Source organism: Anomaloglossus baeobatrachus, chromosome 9, assembly GCF_048569485.1.
Source record: "Anomaloglossus baeobatrachus isolate aAnoBae1 chromosome 9, aAnoBae1.hap1, whole genome shotgun sequence".
Taxonomy (NCBI): Eukaryota; Metazoa; Chordata; class Amphibia; order Anura; family Aromobatidae; genus Anomaloglossus; species Anomaloglossus baeobatrachus.
This window is the reverse complement of record NC_134361.1, coordinates 207279763-207301073: the sequence shown is the minus strand read 5'-3', so window position 1 is coordinate 207301073 and position 21311 is coordinate 207279763. Positions and strand designations below refer to the sequence as shown.

The 21311-nt window shown below is 49.7% G+C and overlaps 1 protein-coding gene across 1 annotated transcript; it reads right to left on the bottom strand.

Annotated features, from left to right (window-relative positions):
* Positions 1 to 5014: 5014 nt before the first annotated feature.
* On the bottom strand, positions 5015 to 16554 carry LOC142250706 (uncharacterized). The gene is made up of 5 exons (XM_075322904.1): positions 16322 to 16554; positions 15316 to 15508; positions 15129 to 15246; positions 6472 to 6537; positions 5015 to 6079 (listed from the first exon to the last, which is right to left on the bottom strand). Exons 1-5 carry the CDS (start codon positions 16384 to 16386, stop codon positions 5658 to 5660), a joined length of 864 nt encoding a protein of 287 aa, XP_075179019.1. The 5' UTR covers positions 16387 to 16554; the 3' UTR covers positions 5015 to 5657.
* Positions 16555 to 21311: the final 4757 nt, after the last annotated feature.

Below are 21311 nucleotides of genomic sequence, written 5' to 3'. Positions count from 1 at the left end.
ATAATGAGGTCTGTTTTCTCTCTATGAGTTTTTCAGTTGGATGAGGAGACCCGTATAACAGCTTTGCGGGCTGACCAAAGGGTGTGTATGGACCAGGGGGGGTGTATGGACCAGAGGGTGTGTATGGACCAGGGGGGGTGTATGGATAATTCTTCAGGGTTGGGGACATATATAGTCTTCTATACTCTCTCTATACTTGTGATGGTGGAGGATGTAGGAATCACATCTCCAGGGTCTATCAGGGCTGGGGATGGAGCTTGCGTCTATGGAGAATACTATGGCGGACGAGTCGGACCATCTTTTCTTTTCAACTGTGATAGATTTTATTTTATTAACTGAAAAGACCAAATCTACGCGAGGAAAACATTAATCTCTAAGTCAAAAGTGCGAAGCCTGAATTGCCAGGGTGTTTAGGCATCGGACCCCTCATATCGCTCTTCTGCTGATATCAGGGGTGTAATGTGTGGGCAGATTGCCGCGTGTGGGTGAGTCCAGGACACCATTGGGCACCATGGTGAGGTCTCTGGACCAGGCGTCCACCTCTGAAATGATTGTACTAGCTTTAATAATTTATTTAGAGGGGTGATTTGGGGCTTATGACTTCACTATGGCTCAAATATTCCCATGTAATTTACAGACTAAAATAACGTATCTCCTCTGTCATCGCTTATCTTGGTCACACATTAATACAATATTGTGTGTTATCAGAATTATTCCTCCAGCTCCGTCTTATCAGTATTTCAGGAGTTAATTATCTGTGCTTCTCACATATATATTCTGTAATCCCACCTTGTATATAGTGTATTATCTAATGCGCCCTTAAGGAGGAGCACAATCTGCGTCACTGCCAAACACTGAGCCCATAAATTCATTGGAGAACCCAGGTTGGGACAATCCAGTCTCCTGGCTATATACCTCACTGTGCTCGGGCAGCTTGCTAAGTTTGCTGCTATCTCCTCTCAGCGGGGGCTCACCAAAGGCGGGGTGCTGCTGGCTGGGATAGTGACCTGGGAAGCCCCGAAATCAGGAAGACTCTAATCCATGGTGGGCCAGTGGAAGGGTGTGACTCTGTCACTTGCACCATCTTGTGTCTTGCTGGGAATGTACAATATGTTTTTCCCTGTTGGTCTGTGGTTCCCTCACCCTATGGTGTCTGTAGTGTTCTGCCCATGGGGAAGGAGTATGAGCGTTCAGTGGGATGAGTCCTGGTTCATGCGGTCTTTATAGAGAACCAGGCCAGCAAACGAGACCACCCACTGACCCTCGTGTCTCCACAGGAGAGCACCCACTGACCCTCGTGTCTCCACAGGAGAGCACCCACTGACCCTCGTGTCTCCACAGGAGAGCACCCACTGACCCTCGTGTCTCCACAGGAGAGCACCCACTGACCCTCGTGTCTCCACAGGAGAGCACCCACTGACCCTCGTGTCTCCACAGGAGAGCACCCACTGACCCTCGTGTCTACACAGGAGAGCACGCACTGACCCCCGTGTCTCCACAGGAGAGCACGCACTGACCCCCGTGTCCCCACACGAGAGCACCCACTGACACCCCCGTGTCTCCACACGAGAGCACCCACTGACACCCGTGTCTCCACAGGAGAGCACCCACTGGCCTTCGTGTCTCCACAGGAGAGCACCCACTGACCTTCGTGTCTCCACAGAGCACCCACTGAACCCGCCGTGTCTCCACAGGAGGGTACCCACTGACCCCCGTGTCTCCACACGAGAGCACCCACTGTCCCTCGTGTCTCCACGGGAGAGCACCCACTGGCCTCCGTCTGTTCACAGGAGAGCACCCACTGCCACCCACTGACCTTCGTGTGGGTCTCCACAGGAGAGCACCCACTGACCCTCGTGTCTCCAGAGTAATTTTTGTGATGATAACAGGAGATGATAGAATCTGAGTGAAGATGTCTAAAGAAAGTCCGACCACAAGCTGCCTCCTGTGAAGGTAGAGTGCCCATCCACAAGGACGGTGACACTGAGGGTCTGGTGCCCTTTGAGGAACTTTGCATGAACTAAGGACCTCATAACGCTTCAGAGAAAGGAGGTCTGAGGTCAGAGGATAATCGAAAGGCGAATTGATTTTTGGAAGCCAAAATGATATAGAAAAGTGATCACGGACATGTGATGAGGTGAATATTGAGGTACGATGGATCCTACGTAAACTGACATCTCACGAGGGATGAGGAAGGACTGTGAGAAGTGCTGGAAGGAGACCGAGCATTACCACATACACAAGGAAGAGCCATTTTGACCTAAGCGGGACTCTTGAAACCTAGTTGTCCTGTGTGTGTGAATCTATTATGACCTTCATAACAACAACAGGCTCCAGTCCGGGAGCGCTGATCAGATGTGGGGTCTGTAAATGTGCAGGAATGACCTACCTGGTAGAAGGCCAATGCCCAGTGGACCTTGCAGGTAAGACAAAAGGGACATTCAGATGGAGTAAGATCATTATAATGATGTGTAGCAGAAAGAAGACAAAAGCAAGAAAGGTGAAGGGGATCCCAAGTGTTAAAAATCTGGGTAATCCAATGGCCGCTCTTCTGCCTTATGCATCATCAACAGTTTCACATGCCTGATCTGCCAGCAGAAGGCATTAAACACAGCTCAGCCCTGCCTGGTTTTACAAGCTCCATGCTGCAGGCGGAGCAGAGTACAGGACTGCTGAGTCCTGCCAGATACAAGCTAACGGAGCAGGACTGCAGGCAAAGCATAATACAGGACTTCTAAGCTCTGCTGGAAACATGCTAACGGAGCAGTGCTGCAGGCGAAGCATAATACAGGACTGCTGAGCTTTGCCGGAAACAAACTAACGAAGCAGTGCTGCAGGCGGAGCAGAGTACAGGACTGCTGAGCTCTGCTGGAAACAAGCTAATGGAGCAGTGCTGCAAACCATACACAAACGAAGCTAAATGGATGCAGATGGTAGAAGATAAATGCAGCCCTATAAAGGGAGATTACACTGGCTGTCAGTGCAGAGCTCTGCAGGATGCATCGGAGAGGGGCTAATCATGACCCGGCACCTGAGGGGACACAGACGGGGGTAGCATCCTTTTGTGGGTGATAGGTGTAAAACACAGATTTATACATGAGAACATGTATGTGCGCTTTATTACACAACCACATTGTTATTCGGGGAATAAAGTACATCTTATTGTACAGCACTCCGGAAAGCCAGGGCTACAAATGCTGCGTCCATGGTGCCTGTGCCGCCCCCGTGCCAGCAGCCGCCGCTGCTCGGATCTGGACCTTCAGGGGTGGTGGCTCGAGGGTCTCTGGACCCGGGGGTCTCGCGGACACGCCGAATAAAATGGGGGACGTAGATGTACGAGCTAGGCCGTAATAGGTTCGTGACGCCATCCACGGTGTGTGGTGAGGTGGGACACCACCGCTGCTGCTACGGGGCACCCGGGGGAGATGTTGTGCAGCAAGATGTTAACCCTTCCTTGGGCAGGGATGGTGGCCCCGGGACCCGATGGCTCTGGTGCAGTGGGAATGACGACCGCAGGGGGGTGTTGGTGTACTCACTTTCAGTAAAACACACGAGTCTCTGGTAAACCAAGGTGGTGGTGGCCGGAGCCGTGGCTGGTTGCGTTCGGGATCCCCCACCCGGCTGGTGGTCTCTATCCTTTTCCTGCACTGTTTTAGTAGAAAAGACTTGCTTTTATGAAACGTAGGAGTCCGCTCCCGGCTGGATGTGGCCTAAGGAGCCGTGCCCGCAGACGCTGGCCCGTGGGATCTATGGGCCTTGACAGTGACCTCTTATCCCTAATCGGTGGGCTGTTGTCTTCTATGAGGGACTTTGGGTGGGACAGGACCTCTAGCCCTCGCCTCAATCGGTTAATTAACCAGTTTCAGTAGGTTCTGGTTCCTGGCTTCAGGGTCCGAGTACCCCCCTTTGTGCTACGGTTTCCGGGTCGGTTCCCTGTGTCGGTACCGGCGGGCTCCAACCCTGGCCCGGTCCATCTCGGTTCCACCGAGCCGTCTTCCTGTCTCCTGTCGACGGAGACCACCGTCTGCCTGATAGCTAGTGGCACCAGGGCTCCTACCCTGGTACCTGTCAGTTTGCTTCAGGCCTGACAAACAGGCCTGACCTCCACTCTCACTCCTCTCTAAAGCTAATCTACTCTTTCTCCCGCCCCGGGCTATCTAAACCCCTGGGTGGGCGTGCACCAACCGCCTGGCCACCCCCACTGGTGTGTTTAAGGGTGGATTTACACGCTGCGACATCGCTAGTCAATGCTAGCGATGGCGAGCGTGATAGCACCCGCCCCTATCGTTATGCCGATATGTGGAGATCGCTGCCGTAGCGAACATTACCGCTACGGCAGCGTCACACGTACTTACCTGCTTGGCGACGTTGCTGTGACCGGCAATCCACCTCCTTTCTATGGGGGCGGTTCGCTCGGCGTCACAGCGACGTCATTAAGCGGCCACCCAATCAAAGCGGAGGGGCGGAGATGAGCGGGACGAACATCCCGCCCACCTCCTTCCTTCCTCATTGCTGAAGTGTGGCAGGTAAGGAGAGGTTCCTCGTTCCTGCGGCGTCACACGTAGCGATGTGTGCTGCCGCAGGGACGAGGATCAACTTCGCCCCAGCGACAGCAGCGATAATTGGGAATGGACCCCCATGTCAACGAGGAGAGATTTTGGACGTTTTTTTTCAACGATCCAAAATTGCTCCTAGGAGTCACACACAACGAGATCGCTACAGCGGCCGGATGTGTGTCACAAAATCCGTGACCCCAACGAGATCGGTGTAGCGATCTCGTAGCGTGTAAAGCGCGCTTTACTGTCCCTAAGGGGGGTGACTAGGGTTTAATGGTTGGCTGTGTGTTTCCTAATGAGGGAAGGTGTAATGCGGGGGCCTGTGACTACCTGGTTTTGCCAGGGCGTCACATGCCCACACATGGTTGCCCAACATGTGGCAGAACATTTAGTGCCAACATAAGCCTCATCAGCCACTTGCAGACACATCGTGTACAGCCCACAACCCTTTAGATGTTAAGGTCTTCTTCAAATATAATGGACGAACATCATCATCAACCCTCTTCTTGGCTACGAGAAGCAAATGAGGCCATAAATGGTACGAAAAAGTCATATGGTACCCCACCCACCCATCTGAACCCTCCAATGGAGAGTAGGTTTTCCCTAAGAGAAGCTTTTGTAATGGAGGAGGCTGATAGGCAGTCTGGTCACTGCTCGTCCACCTGCAGCCGTGGTGTGTGAGGCGGTCAGTGTGTGAAGAGAACGGCACCAACCGGGGAAGGGGCCCACCTCCATTTCTGGCAGTAGACTCATCGCTATGGGGGCATGCAGTAGGCACACGTGCCGTTTTGGATAGATCTGGTAGGATCTGCAGGACTATATAGTGGGTAGTCGGTGAGACGCCAGAGTAGCCATGCCCCGCTGAGCAATTCTTTTATTTATTGTGGGGGGACAGTGACCACCTTATGGGTACGTTGACAGGGGTCACCTGAGGCACCAGGCCGGATGAGATGCCACTGTATGTGCCCCATACTCCGGTCCTGCATCTTCGGACATTGCAGATTAGGCAGCAGGTGCCAGATAGTGGATTACAGGTCGGAGGATTGTACAGGACGCTCTTTATTGTTTTCTCATTTACATATGGACACCAGGTGGCGCCGTTCACTGATCACCATATACAGGGGGCAGAGTCCTGAACGACATGTCCACCTTAGTGTGGAACATTGTGCTGCTCAGCTGTATGGAGACATCCTGGGTGGGGTCGACCTTCACGGTGAACATCCTGGTGACCGCGCTCCCAGCGCTGCTCTGCGTCACCGTGATGGTAATGGGCTCCTCCAGGAGCCTGACGACCACAGGTTCCTCCATGAACAATGGTGGGATTTCCATTTGACTGGCCAGTGGTACAGACTTCACCATGTGCCCCTCGGTGTAGAGGCAGCACTCTTCATACGCCCGATAACAGTGCGGTCTGCTCCGTTTTATCTCTTCGTAGCGCTCACTATTACAATTCAAGTGCTGCGAGAACTGTGCGGAGCCGTCGCGACAACATTTCTGGATATTGGGGTTCTGGTATCTGCTGGCTAGAACGGAGAAGAAGCAGCTATAAGTCACAGTAATGACAGAGTCTACAGGGGTTCACATACTTTGTCTATGACCTTTCTGCCCTGAAGGCTCCAGACCGGCCGCTCCGCACAACCTAGGGGCACAATCAGAGGAGGCCAGGTCTAGTTACCTCCTATAGAAGCGACGGCGTCTGCCGAGGCCATGACCTGGGGAGACCCCACAGCTGAGACCTTTGTGCACCACACCTGGGGTCAGATATCCGCCCCTCCTACATATCTAGATCACACATGATTCCGGATATCACAGCATCGGGGGACGGAGATCTCCATCCACAGGAGCCGTGAAGGCTCCAACCATCAGGACCCCCCGGGCGTCACTACAGACCCTGACATTAACAGATGTAACGTACTCATGCCGTGCAGCTGTGGCATAGTCAGCAGAGATTGTCGCCGTCTTCTCCGGAGACCAGAAATATCTGGAATAAGAAATAAGAAATATTACAATCCCTTCCCTGAGCAGCACAGAGTATTTCAGGAGAAGAGTGCAGATAATAGACGGGGATAGAGTACTTCAGAAGAATAGTGCAGATAATAGACGGGGTAGAGTATTTCAGGAGAAGAGTGCAGATAATAGACGGGACAGACTATTGCAGGAGAAGAGTGCAGATAATAGACGGGGTAGAGTATTTCAGGAGAAGAGTGCAGATAATAGATGGGCATAGAGTATTTCAGGAGAAGAGTGCAGATAACAGACGGGGATAGAGTATTTCAGGAGAAGAGTGCAGATAATAGATGGGATAGAGTATTTCAGGAGAAGAGTGCAGATAATAGACGGGGACAGAAAATATCAAGAGAATAGTGCAGATAATAGACGGGGTAGAGTATTTCAGGAGAAGAGTGCAGATAATAGACGGGGTAGAGTATTTCAGGAGAGGAGTGCAGATAATAGACGGGGATAGAGTATTTCACGAGAAGAGTGCAGATAATAGACGGGGTAGAGTATTTCAGGAGAAGAGTGCAGATAATAGACGGGGTAGAGTATTTCAGGAGAGGAGTGCAGATAATAGACGGGGTAGAGTATTTCAGGAGAAGAGTGCAGATAATAGACGGGGTAGAGTATTTCAGGAGAAGAGTGCAGATAATAGACGGGGATAGAGTATTTCACGAGAAGAGTGCAGATAATAGATGGGATAGAGTATTTCAGGATAAGAGTGCAGATAATAGACGGGGATAGAGTGTTTCAGGAGAAAAGTGCAGATAATAGACGATCATAGAGTGTTTCAGGAGTCTTAAGGCTGCAATTCACATGCTTAATGTCGCATGTTTACTGAACATTGTTTCAGCTCAGGTTTTTGTGTTTTTTGTATGTTTTCTTGCTTGGTTGCAAGTTGGGGGTGCAGCCCTCCTAGTACTGAGACTGAACAGCTGATTGCGTCTCACTTTGCTGTGTATTTTATCTGGGACACAGCTAACCACTTGCCACCATCCATATTGGAGTTCTGACATGACACAAGTCAGGTATTGATAATGTTTTTAACTTCAGTAGGTTAGGGACTGTCTCAGATGGGTACACCGTGACGAGGTGAGACAGCTTTTTACCTTTTTGCAAAAATGTATACACTAAGTACCCTGTTATTAAGCACTTGCAATTTATTTATTTATATTCAGGGTATTTTTCATACAATTTTTCTCCTTGGTTTTTTCCAGATAATAGACGGGGTAGAGTATTTCAGGAGAGGAGTGCAGATAATAGACGGGGTAGAGTATTTCAGGAGAAGAGTGCAGATAATAGACGGGGTAGAGTATTTCAGGAGAAGAGTGCAGATAATAGACGGGGATAGAGTATTTCACGAGAAGAGTGCAGATAATAGATGGGATAGAGTATTTCAGGATAAGAGTGCAGATAATAGACGGGGATAGAGTGTTTCAGGAGAAAAGTGCAGATAATAGACGATCATAGAGTGTTTCAGGAGAGGAGTGCAGATAATAGACATGGGAAGAGTACTTCTAGAGAAAAGTGCAGATAATAGACGGGGTAGAGTATTTCAGGAGAGGAGTGCAGATAATAGATGGGGATAGAGTATTTCAGGAGAAGAGTGCAGATAATAGATGAGGATAGAGTATTTCACGAGAAGAGTGCAGATAATAGATGGGATAGAGTATTTCAGGATAAGAGTGCAGATAATAGACGGGGATAGAGTGTTTCAGGAGAAAAGTGCAGATAATAGACGATCATAGAGTGTTTCAGGAGTGGAGTGCAGATAATAGACATGGGAAGAGTACTTCTAGAGAAAAGTGCAGATAATAGATGAGGATAGAGTATTTCAGGAGAAGAGTACAGATAATAGACAGGGATAGAGTATTTCAGGAGAAGAGTGCAGATAATAGATGAGGATAGAGTATTTCACGAGAAGAGTGCAGATAATAGACAGGGATAGAGTATTTCAGGAGAAGAGTGCAGATAATAGACGGGGTAGAGTATTTCAGGAGAAAAGTGCAGATAATAGACGAGGATAGAGTATTTCAGGAGAAGAGTGCAGATAATAGACAGGGATAGAGTATTTCAGGAGAAGAGTGCAGATAATAGACGGGGACATAACTGTAAAACAATGAGAGAGGGTTAGGGGAAAGCAAAATATTCATCCAGAGATCAACTTTAGACAGCTACAAAAACACCTCGCTAATGAAATCCAGCCGGTCAGATTTGTTCCTACCTCCAATCCTCGAGGGATGGAGATATGGGAGGAAATATGAGAAGCTTCTCACAGATGTGGACCTGATCCAACATCTCCTCGTAGAAGAGCCCATCACATGGAGGAGATCACAGCGTCTGACAGCACTGGATCCTCAGCACCTGCGCATGTGCAGATTGTCAGGGTGTAGATACATGGGCACAGCCACCATGTCTGAGCATGCTGCTGGTGTAAAGACACACATGACACACAGCAGATATGGTCCTTTAGTATGTGCACTGCCCAGACAATTCCGACACCTCAGAATGTCTCACAAGTGTCAGCGTAATGGAATGGGATTATAAAGAGGAATTCTGAGAAGGGAGGCCGAGGTGATTGTGCTGCCCGACACCCTCACCCAAATGGACTAACCAACCCTTCAGCTTCATCTAGGAAGCGCAGCTCGTGCGTGCGTGTGTGCGTGCGTGTGTGTGCGTGCGTGCGTGCGTGTGAGTGTGCGTGCGTGCGTGCTATATGTATGGGTGTGTGTGGGGTCGGCCTCTGGGTGTTTTTTATTCTTGTCCTGGCTTGTTGATCTCCTCTGTAATCTATTGTCAGTTGCCACTGGTTATAGAAAGCACTGGTGTGACTGGGACGCCTCGTCTACCCCTCACTGGAGGTGAGATATGAGGACATCCCGATATTACGGAACCTTACCAAGAACCGAATGGATAATATAAGCAAGAAGCGAAGGGCACCACAGAATTGAACAGAATCAAACCAGCACACATCCAGAAAGAGATCAGAAAAGAGAAGAAGCAGATGTGATCACCGAAAATAGAGAGAAATAGGATGCAATACAGAAAACAATAGGATCAAAGCACTAAAAACACTAAAAAGCACAAGACGGAGGCAAAAAGGAACAAAGGGTGAAATAAAATAACACCCCCTCCAACCCCTACAGAATGACGGCCCACTGTGCACCCACAGAAAGGCTGTATACAGGGAGAGGGAGTCTATAGACCCACAGAAAGGCTATATACAGGGAGGAGAGGGTAGTCTATAGACCGACAGAAAGGCTGTATACAGGGAGGGGAGTCTATAGAGACACTTTCTGTGTGTCTATAGACTCCCCTCCCCTCCCTGTATACAGAAAGGAGAGGGAGTCTATGGACCCACAGAAAGGCTGTCTACAAGGAGGAGAGGGAGTCTATAGACCCACAGAAATGCTGTATACAGGGAGGAGAGGGAGTCTGTAGACCCACAGAAAGGCTGTATACAGGGAGTAGAGGGAGTCTATAGACCCAAAGAAAGGCTGTATACAGGGAGGAGAGGGAGTCTATACACCCACAGAAATGCTGTATATAGGGAGGAGAGGGAGTCTATAGACCCACAGAAAGGCTGTCTACAGGGAGGAGAGTGAGTCTATAGACCCACAGAAAGGCTGTCCACAGGGAGGAGAAAGTGTCTATAGACCCACAGAAAGGCTGTTTACAGGGAGGAGAGGGAGTCTATAGACCGACAGAAAGGCTGTATACAGGGAGGGGAGTCTATAGACACACTTTCTGTGTGTCTATAGACTCCCCTCCCCTCCCTGTATACAGAAAGGAGAGGGAGTCTATGGACCCACAGAAAGGCTGTCTACAGGGAGGAGAGGGAGTCTATAGACCCACAGAAAGGCTGTCTACAGGGAGGAGAGGGAGTCTATAGACCCACAGAAAGGCTGTATACAGGGAGGATAGGGAGTCTATAGACCCAAAGAAAGACTGTATACAGGGAGGAGAGGGAGTCTATAGACCCACAGAAATGCTGTATACAGGGAGGAGAGGGAGTCTATAGACCCACAGAAAGGCTGTATACAGGGAGGAGAGGGAGTCTATAGACCCAAAGAAAGGCTGTATACAGGGAGGAGAGGGAGTCTATAGACCCACAGAAAGGCTGTATACTGGGAGGAGAGGGAGTCTATAGACCCAAACAAAGGCTGTCTACATGGAGGAGAGTGAGTCTATAAACCCACAGAAAGGCTGTCCACAGGGAGGAGAAAGCGTCTATAGACCCACAGAAAGGCTGTCTACAGGGAGGAGAGGGAGTCTATAGACCCACAGAAAGGCTGTCCACAGGGAGGAGAAAGCGTCTATAGACCCACAGAAAGGCTGTCTACAGGGAGGGGAGGGGAGTCTATAGACCCACAGAAAGGCTGTCTACAGGGAGGAGAGGGAGTATATAGACCGACAGAAAGGCTGTATACAGGGAGGGGAGTCTATAGACACACTTTCTTTGTGTCTATAGACTCCCCTCCCCTCCCTGTATACAGAAAGGAGAGGGAGTCTATGGACCCACAGAAAGGCTGTCTACAGGGAGGGGAGGGGAGTCTATAGACCCACAGAAAGGCTGTCTACAGGGAGGAGAGGGAGTCTATAGACCGACAGAAAGGCTGTATACAGGGAGGGGAGTCTATAGACATACTTTCTGTGTGTCTATAGACTCCCCTCCCCTCCCTGTATACAGAAAGGAGAGGGAGTCTATGGACCCACAGAAAGGCTGTCTACAGGGAGGAGAGGGAGTCTATAGACCCACAGAAAGGCTGTATACAAGGAGGAGAGGGAGTCTATAGCCCCAGAAAGGCTGTATACAGGGAGGAAAGGGATTCTATAAACCCACAGAAAGGCTATATACAGGGAGGAGAGGGAGTCTATAGACCCACAGAAAGGCTGTATACAGGGAGGAGAGGGAGTCTATAGACCCACAGAAAGGCTGTATACAGGGAGGAGAAAGTCTATAACCCCCAGAAAGGCTGTATACAGGAAGGAGAGAGCGTCTATAGACCCACAGAACGGCTGTATACAGGGAGAAGAGGACATCTCTAGACCCAGAGAAAGGCTGTATACAGGGAGGAGAGGGAGTCTATAGACCCACATAAAGGCTGTATACAGGGAGGAAAGGGAGTATATAGACCCACAGAAAGGCTATATACTGAGTGGAGAAGGAGTCTATAGACCCAGAGAAAAGCTGTATACATGAAGGAGAGAGGAGTCTATAGACCCACATAAAGGCTGTATACAGGGAGGAGAGGGAGTCTATAGATCCACAGAGAGGCTATATACTGAGAGGAGAAGGAGTCTATAGACCCACAGAAAGGCTGTATACAGGGAGGATAGGGAGTCTATAGACCCACAGAAAGGCTGTATACAGGGAGGATAGGGAGTCTATAGACCCAAAGAAAGGCTGTATACAGGGAGGAGAGGGAGTCTATAGACCCACAGAAAGGCTGTATACTGGGAGGAGAGGGAGTCTATAGACCCAAACAAAGGCTGTCTACATGGAGGAGAGTGAGTCTATAGACCCACAGAAAGGCTGTCCACATTGAGGAGAAAGCGTCTATAGACCCACAGAAAGGCTGTCTACAGGGAGGAGAGGGAGTCTATAGACCCACAGAAAGGCTGTCCACAGGGAGGAGAAAGCGTCTATAGACCCACAGAAAGGCTGTCTACAGGGAGGGGAGGGGAGTCTATAGACCCACAGAAAAGCTGTCTACAGGGAGGAGAGGGAGTATATAGACCGACAGAAAGGCTGTATACAGGGAGGGGAGTCTATAGACACACTTTCTTTGTGTCTATAGACTCCCCTCCCCTCCCTGTATACAGAAAGGAGAGGGAGTCTATGGACCCACAGAAAGGCTGTCTACAGGGAGGGGAGGGGAGTCTATAGACCCACAGAAAGGCTGTCTACAGGGAGCAGAGGGAGTCTATAGACCGACAGAAAGGCTGTATACAGGGAGGGGAGTCTATAGACATACTTTCTGTGTGTCTATAGACTCCCCTCCCCTCCCTGTATACAGAAAGGAGAGGGAGTCTATGGACCCACAGAAAGGCTGTCTACAGGGAGGAGAGGGAGTCTATAGACCCACAGAAAGGCTGTATACAGGGAGGAGAGGGAGTCTATAGCCCCAAAAAGGCTGTATACAGGGAGGAAAGGGATTCTATAAACCCACAGAAAGGCTATATACAGGGAGGAGAGGGAGTCTATAGACCCACAGAAAGGCTGTATACAGGGAGGAGAGGGAGTCTATAGACCCACAGAAAGGCTGTATACAGGGAGGAGAAAGTCTATAACCCCCAGAAAGGCTGTATACAGGAAGGAGAGAGCGTCTATAGACCCACAGAACGGCTGTATACAGGGAGAAGAGGACATCTCTAGACCCAGAGAAAGGCTGTATACAGGGAGGAGAGGGAGTCTATAGACCCACATAAAGGCTGTATACAGGGAGGAAAGGGAGTATATAGACCCACAGAAAGGCTATATACTGAGTGGAGAAGGAGTCTATAGACCCAGAGAAAAGCTGTATACATGAAGGAGAGAGGAGTCTATAGACCCAAATAAAGGCTGTATACAGGGAGGAGAGGGAGTCTATAGATCCACAGAGAGGCTATATACTGAGAGGAGAAGGAGTCTATAGACCCACAGAAAGGCTGTATACAGGGAGGATAGGGAGTCTATAGACCCACAGAAAGGCTGTATACAGGGAGGATAGGGAGTCTATAGACCCACAGAAAGGCTGTATAAAGGGAGGTGAGAGTAGTCCCATGGCAGATCTGACACATGAACTGCTTCCAGGGCTGCAGTCCTCTGGATGGGAGTGGTGGCGTCTGCTGCACCATCAAAACATGACATCTCATAATGATTCAAGTGCATTGCCTTCTGAAACATCCCTTAATTCTGACTTACAGCGGGTGACATAAGTATTGGACACGTCAACAATTCTCTAAGCAAATATATATCTTAAGCTGCTATTGACATGAATGTCCCCAGATGTCAGTAACAACCCATCCAGTGGTAAAGAAATCGCCATAGATGTCCATAAAGTATGTGTAATAATGAGAAATTACATCAGAAAAAGTATTGAACACATTACTGAAATGTATTTAATACCTGGTACTTTGTTGGTGATGAAGCTTCCAGACGCCTCCTGCATTGTTCAGGTGGATTTTGGTCCTTTCTTCCACACAAACGCCTCACATCCTGTATGGAGACACTAGTCACCTGCATTGCTCAGGTGGATTTTGGCCCATTCTTACACACACCTCACATCCTTCAGGTCCCAGCTCCTTCTATGAACTCTGAGCTTTAGTTCCTTCCAGACGTTTTCTATTGGATTCAGCTCTGGTGCGCGGCTCAGCTTTGGTAGTTTCCTTGGCCGTGTTTGGGATCATTGTCTTGTGAACTGTCCGCCGTTTCTTCTTCATCATCCTGGTAGATGGCAGCAGATGTTTATCAGGAATATCCCAATTATGTGTCCATTCATCCTTCTTTCAGTTTTAAGATGTTTGCCAGGGCCGTTTGCTGAAATCCAGCCCCACACCATAATGTTCCCACCTCCTCACTTCACTATTGGTGTTTTTGGGGTGATTTGCCTTTTGACCTCCAAACATTTTGTGTATTATGACCTCCAAAGAGTTCAGGTTTGGTCTCATCTGATACTATATTCTCCAGTATTTCACAGACTCTAAATGTTGTTGAGGAAGCTTTAAATGCTCTTGAATGTGCTTATTGTTTAGCAATGGAGCCTTGCGTGGTGAGCGTGCATACAAGAGCGTGCATACAGGCCATTGGGGGGGGGCATTATTTATTGTTTTCTTAAAAGTAATTGTATTTGCTGATTCCAGATCTTTTTGTAGCCTCCACAGGTGTCCTTGGCTCCTGGACAACTCTTCTGATAATTCTTTTCACTTCTCTGTCTGAAATCTTGTGGGGAGCACCTAGTCATGGCCGGTTTACAGTGAAATTATGTTCTTTCCTCTTCTGGATTATGGCCCCAACAGTCACTGGATCCTTCAGTAGTTTAGAAATTCTTCTGTAACAATGCCATCAGTATATTTTACACCAATAAGGTTGGGAAGCTCTTGACACAGCTCACTGGTTTTACCCATCATGAGATGTTTCTTGTGTGGCATTTTGGTAAAGAGACACCTTTCTATAGGCCATCAGTTGAACCATCTGATATTATTTGTCACTAAGTGGCAGGATTGCTTCTAATTACTGACAGATTTCTGCTGGTGTCAGGACTTTCCAGGGGTTTTTGCTCCTCTCTTTCTTCATGTGGTGAATACTTTTTCCCGCTGTCATTTCTCATTATTGCACATAATTTATGGACGTCTATGTATTGATCTCTTTGCCGGTGTGGATTGGATGGACTGCTACTGACATTTGGTGAGAAATGCATCTCTTATATGCCGTAACGTTTTACACTCACACATAAAAGTCAGTGTATTTTTCCGTATGACCAGTCACAGCCGGGCCCTGTAGGTCAAGAGGTTAAAAAAGTCTATTGTCCTATATTAAAAGACCAACACTATTACAGACTTGAAATAATTAGGGCCACTGGAGACAGCCATTACCGGGGTCCTCCATGGTGGTACGGGTGCCGCCGGTCACCGGAATTTTCCGATCTTCTCTGAACACCTCGGATTCCACCACCAGATACACAAACTCTCCGGGGGAATCCTCCGCCGTCACCTACGACAGAAGAACCTGAGTGAGATGAAGCGTGAGCTCCGGGAACGCCGCATCCCCTCCCCCACTCACCGCCAGCTCCACCGCCCCCTGGAAGCGGTTGTCAGGAGTCAGTGCCAGCAGCGCCGAGGAAAACATCGTCTTTTGATCCGGGTAACTCACTATGGAAACCGTCACCGGGAAACTCTCCGACTGCTGGGAGGTCCGCACCAAAACCCTCTCCAGGACATCAAGGCGCCATGTTTCCGGGGCCGTCACATGGGGACTGTGGGAGAAAGAGGAAATTACTGTACAATATGGGGGTTTGCATCACCGCGACTGGACCCCAATATCAGGAACCTGCACTCTATGCCTCAAATACTCTGTGCTGCTGACATACTCCAGACACTATGGCACATCCATGCCTGAAATACTCCAGATACTATGGCACATCCATGCCTAAAATACTCTGTGCTGCCGACATACTCCAGATACTATGGCACATCCATGCCTGAAAGACTCCGTGCTGCTGACATATTCCAGGCACTATGCATCCATGCCAGAAATACTCTGTACTGCTGACATACTCAAGATACTATGGCACATCCATGCCTGAAATACTTTGTGCTGCCGACATACTACAGATACTATGGCGCATCCATGCCTGAAATACTCTATGCTGCTAACATACTCTAGACACTATGTTGCATCCATGCCTGAAATACTCAGTGCTGGTGATATACTCTACACTATGGTGCATGCATGCCTGAAATACTCTGTGCTGGTGATATACTCTACACTATGGTGCATCCATGCCTGAAATACTCAGTGCTGGTGATATACTCTACACTATGGTGCATCCATGCCTGAAATACTCTGTGCTGGTGATATACTCTAGACACTATGGCACATCCATGCCTTATATACTCTGTGCTGGTGATATACTCTAGACACTATGGTGCATCCATGCCTGAAATACTCTGTGCTGGTGATATACTCTAGTCAAGACACTATGGTGCATCCATGCCTTAAATACTCTGTGCTGCCGACACACTATAGCCACTATGGCACATGCATTCCTTGACTAGCCTTTACTTACATCGGTCTGCGCCCCCGTCCTTCCCCGCAGAGCAGGAGCAGCAGAGCAACCGGCAACAGCAGCATCTCCGGAGCTGTAATCCGTGGGAAGTCCTCCGGGTGGGGGCACTTATTATGCACCAGGCTGCCAGAAAATTATCACACTGGCAGAAGTTATGAGATTGTGGGAGTGTGATAGCAGCAATGCTGACTGTCTCCTGCCCAGAAATCACTGAGGGGAAGGGACGGAGGACGGAGCTGCCATTAACCCTCTACTTACATGTAACAAGAAGGACGGAAGTGCTGCACCTAATCTCGGCTTGTGTGATACTGTCTCCTGAGCTGTGTATCTAATCCTATCCTGTGTGATACTGTCTGCTGAGCTGTGTATCTAATCCTCTCCTGTATGATACTGCCTGCTGAGCTGTGTATCTAATCCTCTCCTGTGTGATACTGTCTGTTGTGTGGACGGTATGGAGCAGGGAGGGGAGGAGGTGAGCTCTGCCCACTATCTATAGACATTGATGTCTCTGTGCCCTGTTAGCAGGGAGGGGAGGAGGTGTGCTGTGCCCATTATGTATAGACATTGATTGCTCTGTGTCCTTTGTGGACGTATGGTGCAGGAAGGGGAGGAGGTGAGTTGTGCCGCACTGTGTAGTTGAAAGAACACAAACTTGAAGTGAAGCTTCAGCTGTGGAAAGAAAATGTCAGAAGTGCGGACATGACCCAAGGAGAGGGGCTCCTGCTAGACAAATAATCCTCATACTGGGGGCTGATGGCTCCTGAGAGACCCCAACATGGGGAATGAATAAGGAAAGAGCAGAATCCAGTGAAGGGTTAATCTGCCCCAACACTATATGACGCGTGTTTAACAACAACCACATGTGCCGAGAGCAGCAGAGAGCACACAGGAACCAGCTGGTGGGGCCCACGGCCTCCGTCACACAGCACAGCCTCTGTCACATGTCACAGCCTCCGTCACACAACATGGCCTCCATCACACAGCATGGCCTCCGTCACACAGCACGGCCTCTGTCACACAGCACAGCCTCCATCACACGGCACAGCCTCTGTCACACAGCACGGCCTCCATCACACGGCACAGCCTCCGTCACACAGCATGGCTTCCGTCACATAGCATGGCCTCCGTCACACTGCACAGCCTCTGTCACACAGCACAGCCTCTGTCACACAGCACGGCCTCCGTCACTCGTCAGCCTCCGTTACATAGCATGGCCTCCATCACACGGCACGGCCTTCGTCACACGACACGGCCTTCGTCACACTGCACGGCCTCTGTCACACAGCACGGCCCCCGTCACTCGTCAGCCTCCGTTACATAGCATGGCCTCCATCACACGGCACGGCCTTCGTCACACGACACGGCCTTCGTCACACTGCACGGCCTCCATCACACGGCGCGGCCTCCATCACATAGTAGGATATAACTGGCTCACAAGGTCAGTAATGTGGTGCTCTGAAGCCAAACAACGGTAGTAGAATAGAGCAGTAAATGCTTCAGCACTCAAATAATAAGAGGGAAAAAAAAGAGGAAAAGGAGGAATTCCCTCTCTATAACGCTTTTATTTTCGTGATCAATAATAAAACATGGGAGATCCTGTGCGATGTGTCAGCCTAAACATCAGCCGATTTCAAGGATTACATGTGATAACAAAACATTAATAAAATAATGCAATGATACCTCAGCATTAGAGTTGAGCGGACTGCCTATAATCCGGGTCCGGCGGATCCGCGGCGGGTTGACATAGAAGTCCGGATCCGATCCGGAATCCGGCCCCATATATGTCAATGGGGAGCGGAATCCGGGACGAGATAGAGATAGAGAAAAGAAAAAAAACGGATCCGGATCGTGCAATCGGAATCCCACGTCCGGGTCGGATTTGGATCTGCCGCTAAAACCGTGCGGATCCGGATTTTGCCAGTCCGGGTCCGCTCAACACTACTCAGCATATCAGACTCTCCCCTACCGTGGAAAGCTTCAAGAGGAACCTCAAGACCCATCTCTTCCAACAAGCCTACAACCTACAATAGCCCTCAGTCCAGTACACCACTGCGCAACCAGCTCTGTCCTCACCTATTCTACCATCACCCTTTCCCTGTAGACTGTGAGCCCTCGCGGGCAGGGTCCTCTCTCCTCCTGTGGACTGTGAGCCCTCGTGGGCAGGGTCCTCTCTCCTCTTGTAGACTGTGAGCCCTCGTGGGCAGGGTCCTCTATCCTCCTGTAGACTGTGAGCCCTCGTGGGCAGGGTCCTCTCTCCTCTTGTAGACTGTGAGCCCTCGCGGGCAGGGTCCTCTCTCCTCCTGTGGACTGTGAGCCCTCGCGGGCAGGGTCCTCTCTCCTCCTGTGGACTGTGAGCCCTCGCGGGCAGGGTCCTCTCTCCTCCTGTAGACTGTGAGCCCTCGTGGGCAGGGTCCTCTCTCCTCTTGTAGACTGTGAGCCCTCGTGGGCAGGGTCCTCTATCCTCCTGTAGACTGTGAGCCCTCGTGGGCAGGGTCCTCTCTCCTCTTGTAGACTGTGAGCCCTCGCGGGCAGGGTCCTCTCTCCTCCTGTAGACTGTGAGCCCTCGTGGGCAGGGTCCTTTCTCCTCCTGTAGACTGTGAGCCCTCGTGTGCAGGGTCGTCTCTCCTCCTGTAGACTGTGAGCCCTCGTGGGCAGGGTCCTCTCTCCTCCTGTAGACTGTGAGCCCTCGCGGGCAGGGTCCTCTCTCCTCCTGTAGACTGTGAGCCCTCGTGGGCAGGGTCCTCTCTCCTCCTGTAGACTGTGAGCCCTCGCGGGCAGGGTCCTCTCTCCTCCTGTGGACTGTGAGCCCTCGTGGGCAGGGTCCTCTCTCCTCCTGTGGACTGTGAGCCCTCGTGGGCAGGGTCCTCTCTCCTCCTGTAGACTCTGAGCCCTCGTGGGCAGGGTCCTCTCTCCTCCTGTAGACTGTGAGCCCTCGCGGGCAGGGTCCTCTCTCCTCCTGTAGACTGTGAGCCCTCGCGGGCAGGGTCCTCTCTCCTCCTGTGGACTGTGAGCCCTCGTGGGCAGGGTCCTCTCTCCTCCTGTAGACTCTGAGCCCTCGTGGGCAGGGTCCTCTCTCCTCCTGTGGACTGTGAGCCCTCGTGGGCAGGGTCCTCTCTCCTCCTGTAGACTCTGAGCCCTCGTGGGCAGGGTCCTCTCTCCTCCTATACCAGTCTGTTTTGTACTGTTAATGATTGTTGTACGTATACCCTCTTTCACTTGTAAAGCAACATGGAATAAATGGCGCTATAATAAATAATAATACAAATTCTCATAGACATTCTACATGGAACGGTGAGAACAGATATTAGCACAAAGTGGAAGAAATAAGATTACAGAAATTATAACAAGAATTAGCAGAACATGAAATCTGATTAATAACATCACATAGTACAAAGAGGAAGAGCTCAAGAGCAAATACTGAACATACCGGAAGGAGAGGTCTGGGGACGAGGGAAAGCGACCATAGCTAGAAGACAAGAATATATAGGTTACTACGCATCGTAGGAAGAGGTGTATAGAGGACACAAGTCCATAGCGGTCACTCACATAAGCATAATACATGTGAGAGGCAGAGGTGTAAGATCATTTAATGTGGTATGGACAGTTGGTATTGATAGACGGATAATGAAGCTATATGGACCTTTTTGTTAGAGCCGTAAGTCGTCCTCTATAGGTCCGAGTAACGAGAGGTGGTGACTGCACAATACGAGGTTACTGACGTGATGGGGCCACACTATAGACGGAGCGTACGTTTGCATCACATTTTTGTTGCGCTTTGGATCCGTTCTTGCCAACAAAAAACGCAGGTCACCAACTTGTTTCTAATCTCTCTCCTTCATATTCACTGACGCAGCGCGGCTGTACACTGCTCCCGCGGCCTCTCCTGCTTCTGAAAGTGCCAGCTGCTCATTAGGCTCATTTCATTTTCACTGCTTCCTCCACCCACCGACACCTATGATTGGTTGCAGTCAGACACGCCCCCACGCTGTGTGACAGCTGTTAGACTGCAACCAATCACAGCTGCCGGTGGGCGGCTCTATATCATACAGTACAATAAATAATTAAAAAATAACGCTGTGCGGTCCCCCTCTATTTTGATGCCAAGATAAAGCCTCACAGCTGATATTTTCAGACTGGGAAGACCCATGTTATTGGGTCCCCCCAGCCTACAAATATCAGCCAGCAGCTGCCTGGAATTGCCGCATCCATTAGATGCAACAGTCCCGGGACTTTACCCGGCTCATCCCGATTACCCTAATGTGGTGGCAATTGGGGTAATAAGGAGTTAATAGCAGCCCAGAGCTGCCACTAAGCCCTAGCTTAGTGATGGCAGATGTCTATGAGACCCCCCCTATAACTAATCTGTAAGTAAATGTAAATAAACACAAACACTGAAAATCCTTTATTTGAAATAAAAGACAAAAAAGCCCCGTCTTTCACCACTATATTAACCCCCTAAACACCCCTTACAGCGAGTCTACTAGATCCATCAGGTGCCCTGTCACGCAGAGTATTCCTTTGCTTTGCCCTTTATGCCCTCGATGTCCGGATAGACATATGATTTTGCAATTCTTTGATATTTGCATCTATCCATGCGCTGACTTATCACTGCATAATTGATTATATGGGGTGTTGTACATGAAGAGGTCACTTTACTCTGTGGAGGTCTCTGTACTTTGTGGAGGTAGCTGTACTCTGTGGAGGTCGCTGTACTTTGTGGAGGTAGCTGTACTCTGTGGAGGTCGCTGTACTCTGTGGAGGTCGCTGTACTCTGTGGAGGTCGCTGTACTCTGTGGAGGTCGCCTTCTGGATGTTCTCATGTTTCTAAATTATTTTATGTGTTTCAGTGTCCTTGGATATAATAAAGATTTTCCCTTTATTCAATATACAGACTGTCTGGTGTGCACATCCATTATGTATGAGCTTCCCCCCCCCCTTCTTCTATAATCTGGACCTCCCACTCCTGTCTCCAGGACTTCTCTCATGCTGC

Coding starts and splice junctions, on each gene's coding strand:
- LOC142250706 (XM_075322904.1), bottom strand. CDS start 16,386: ATGCTGCTGTTGCCGGTTGCTCTGCTGCTCCTGCTCTGCGGGGAAGGA. Junction 15,509..16,321: donor GGACGGGGGCGCAGACCGAT/GTAAGTAAAGGC, acceptor TTTCTCCCACAG/TCCCCATGTGACGGCCCCGG. Junction 15,247..15,315: donor AGGGGGCGGTGGAGCTGGCG/GTGAGTGGGGGA, acceptor CTTCTGTCGTAG/GTGACGGCGGAGGATTCCCC.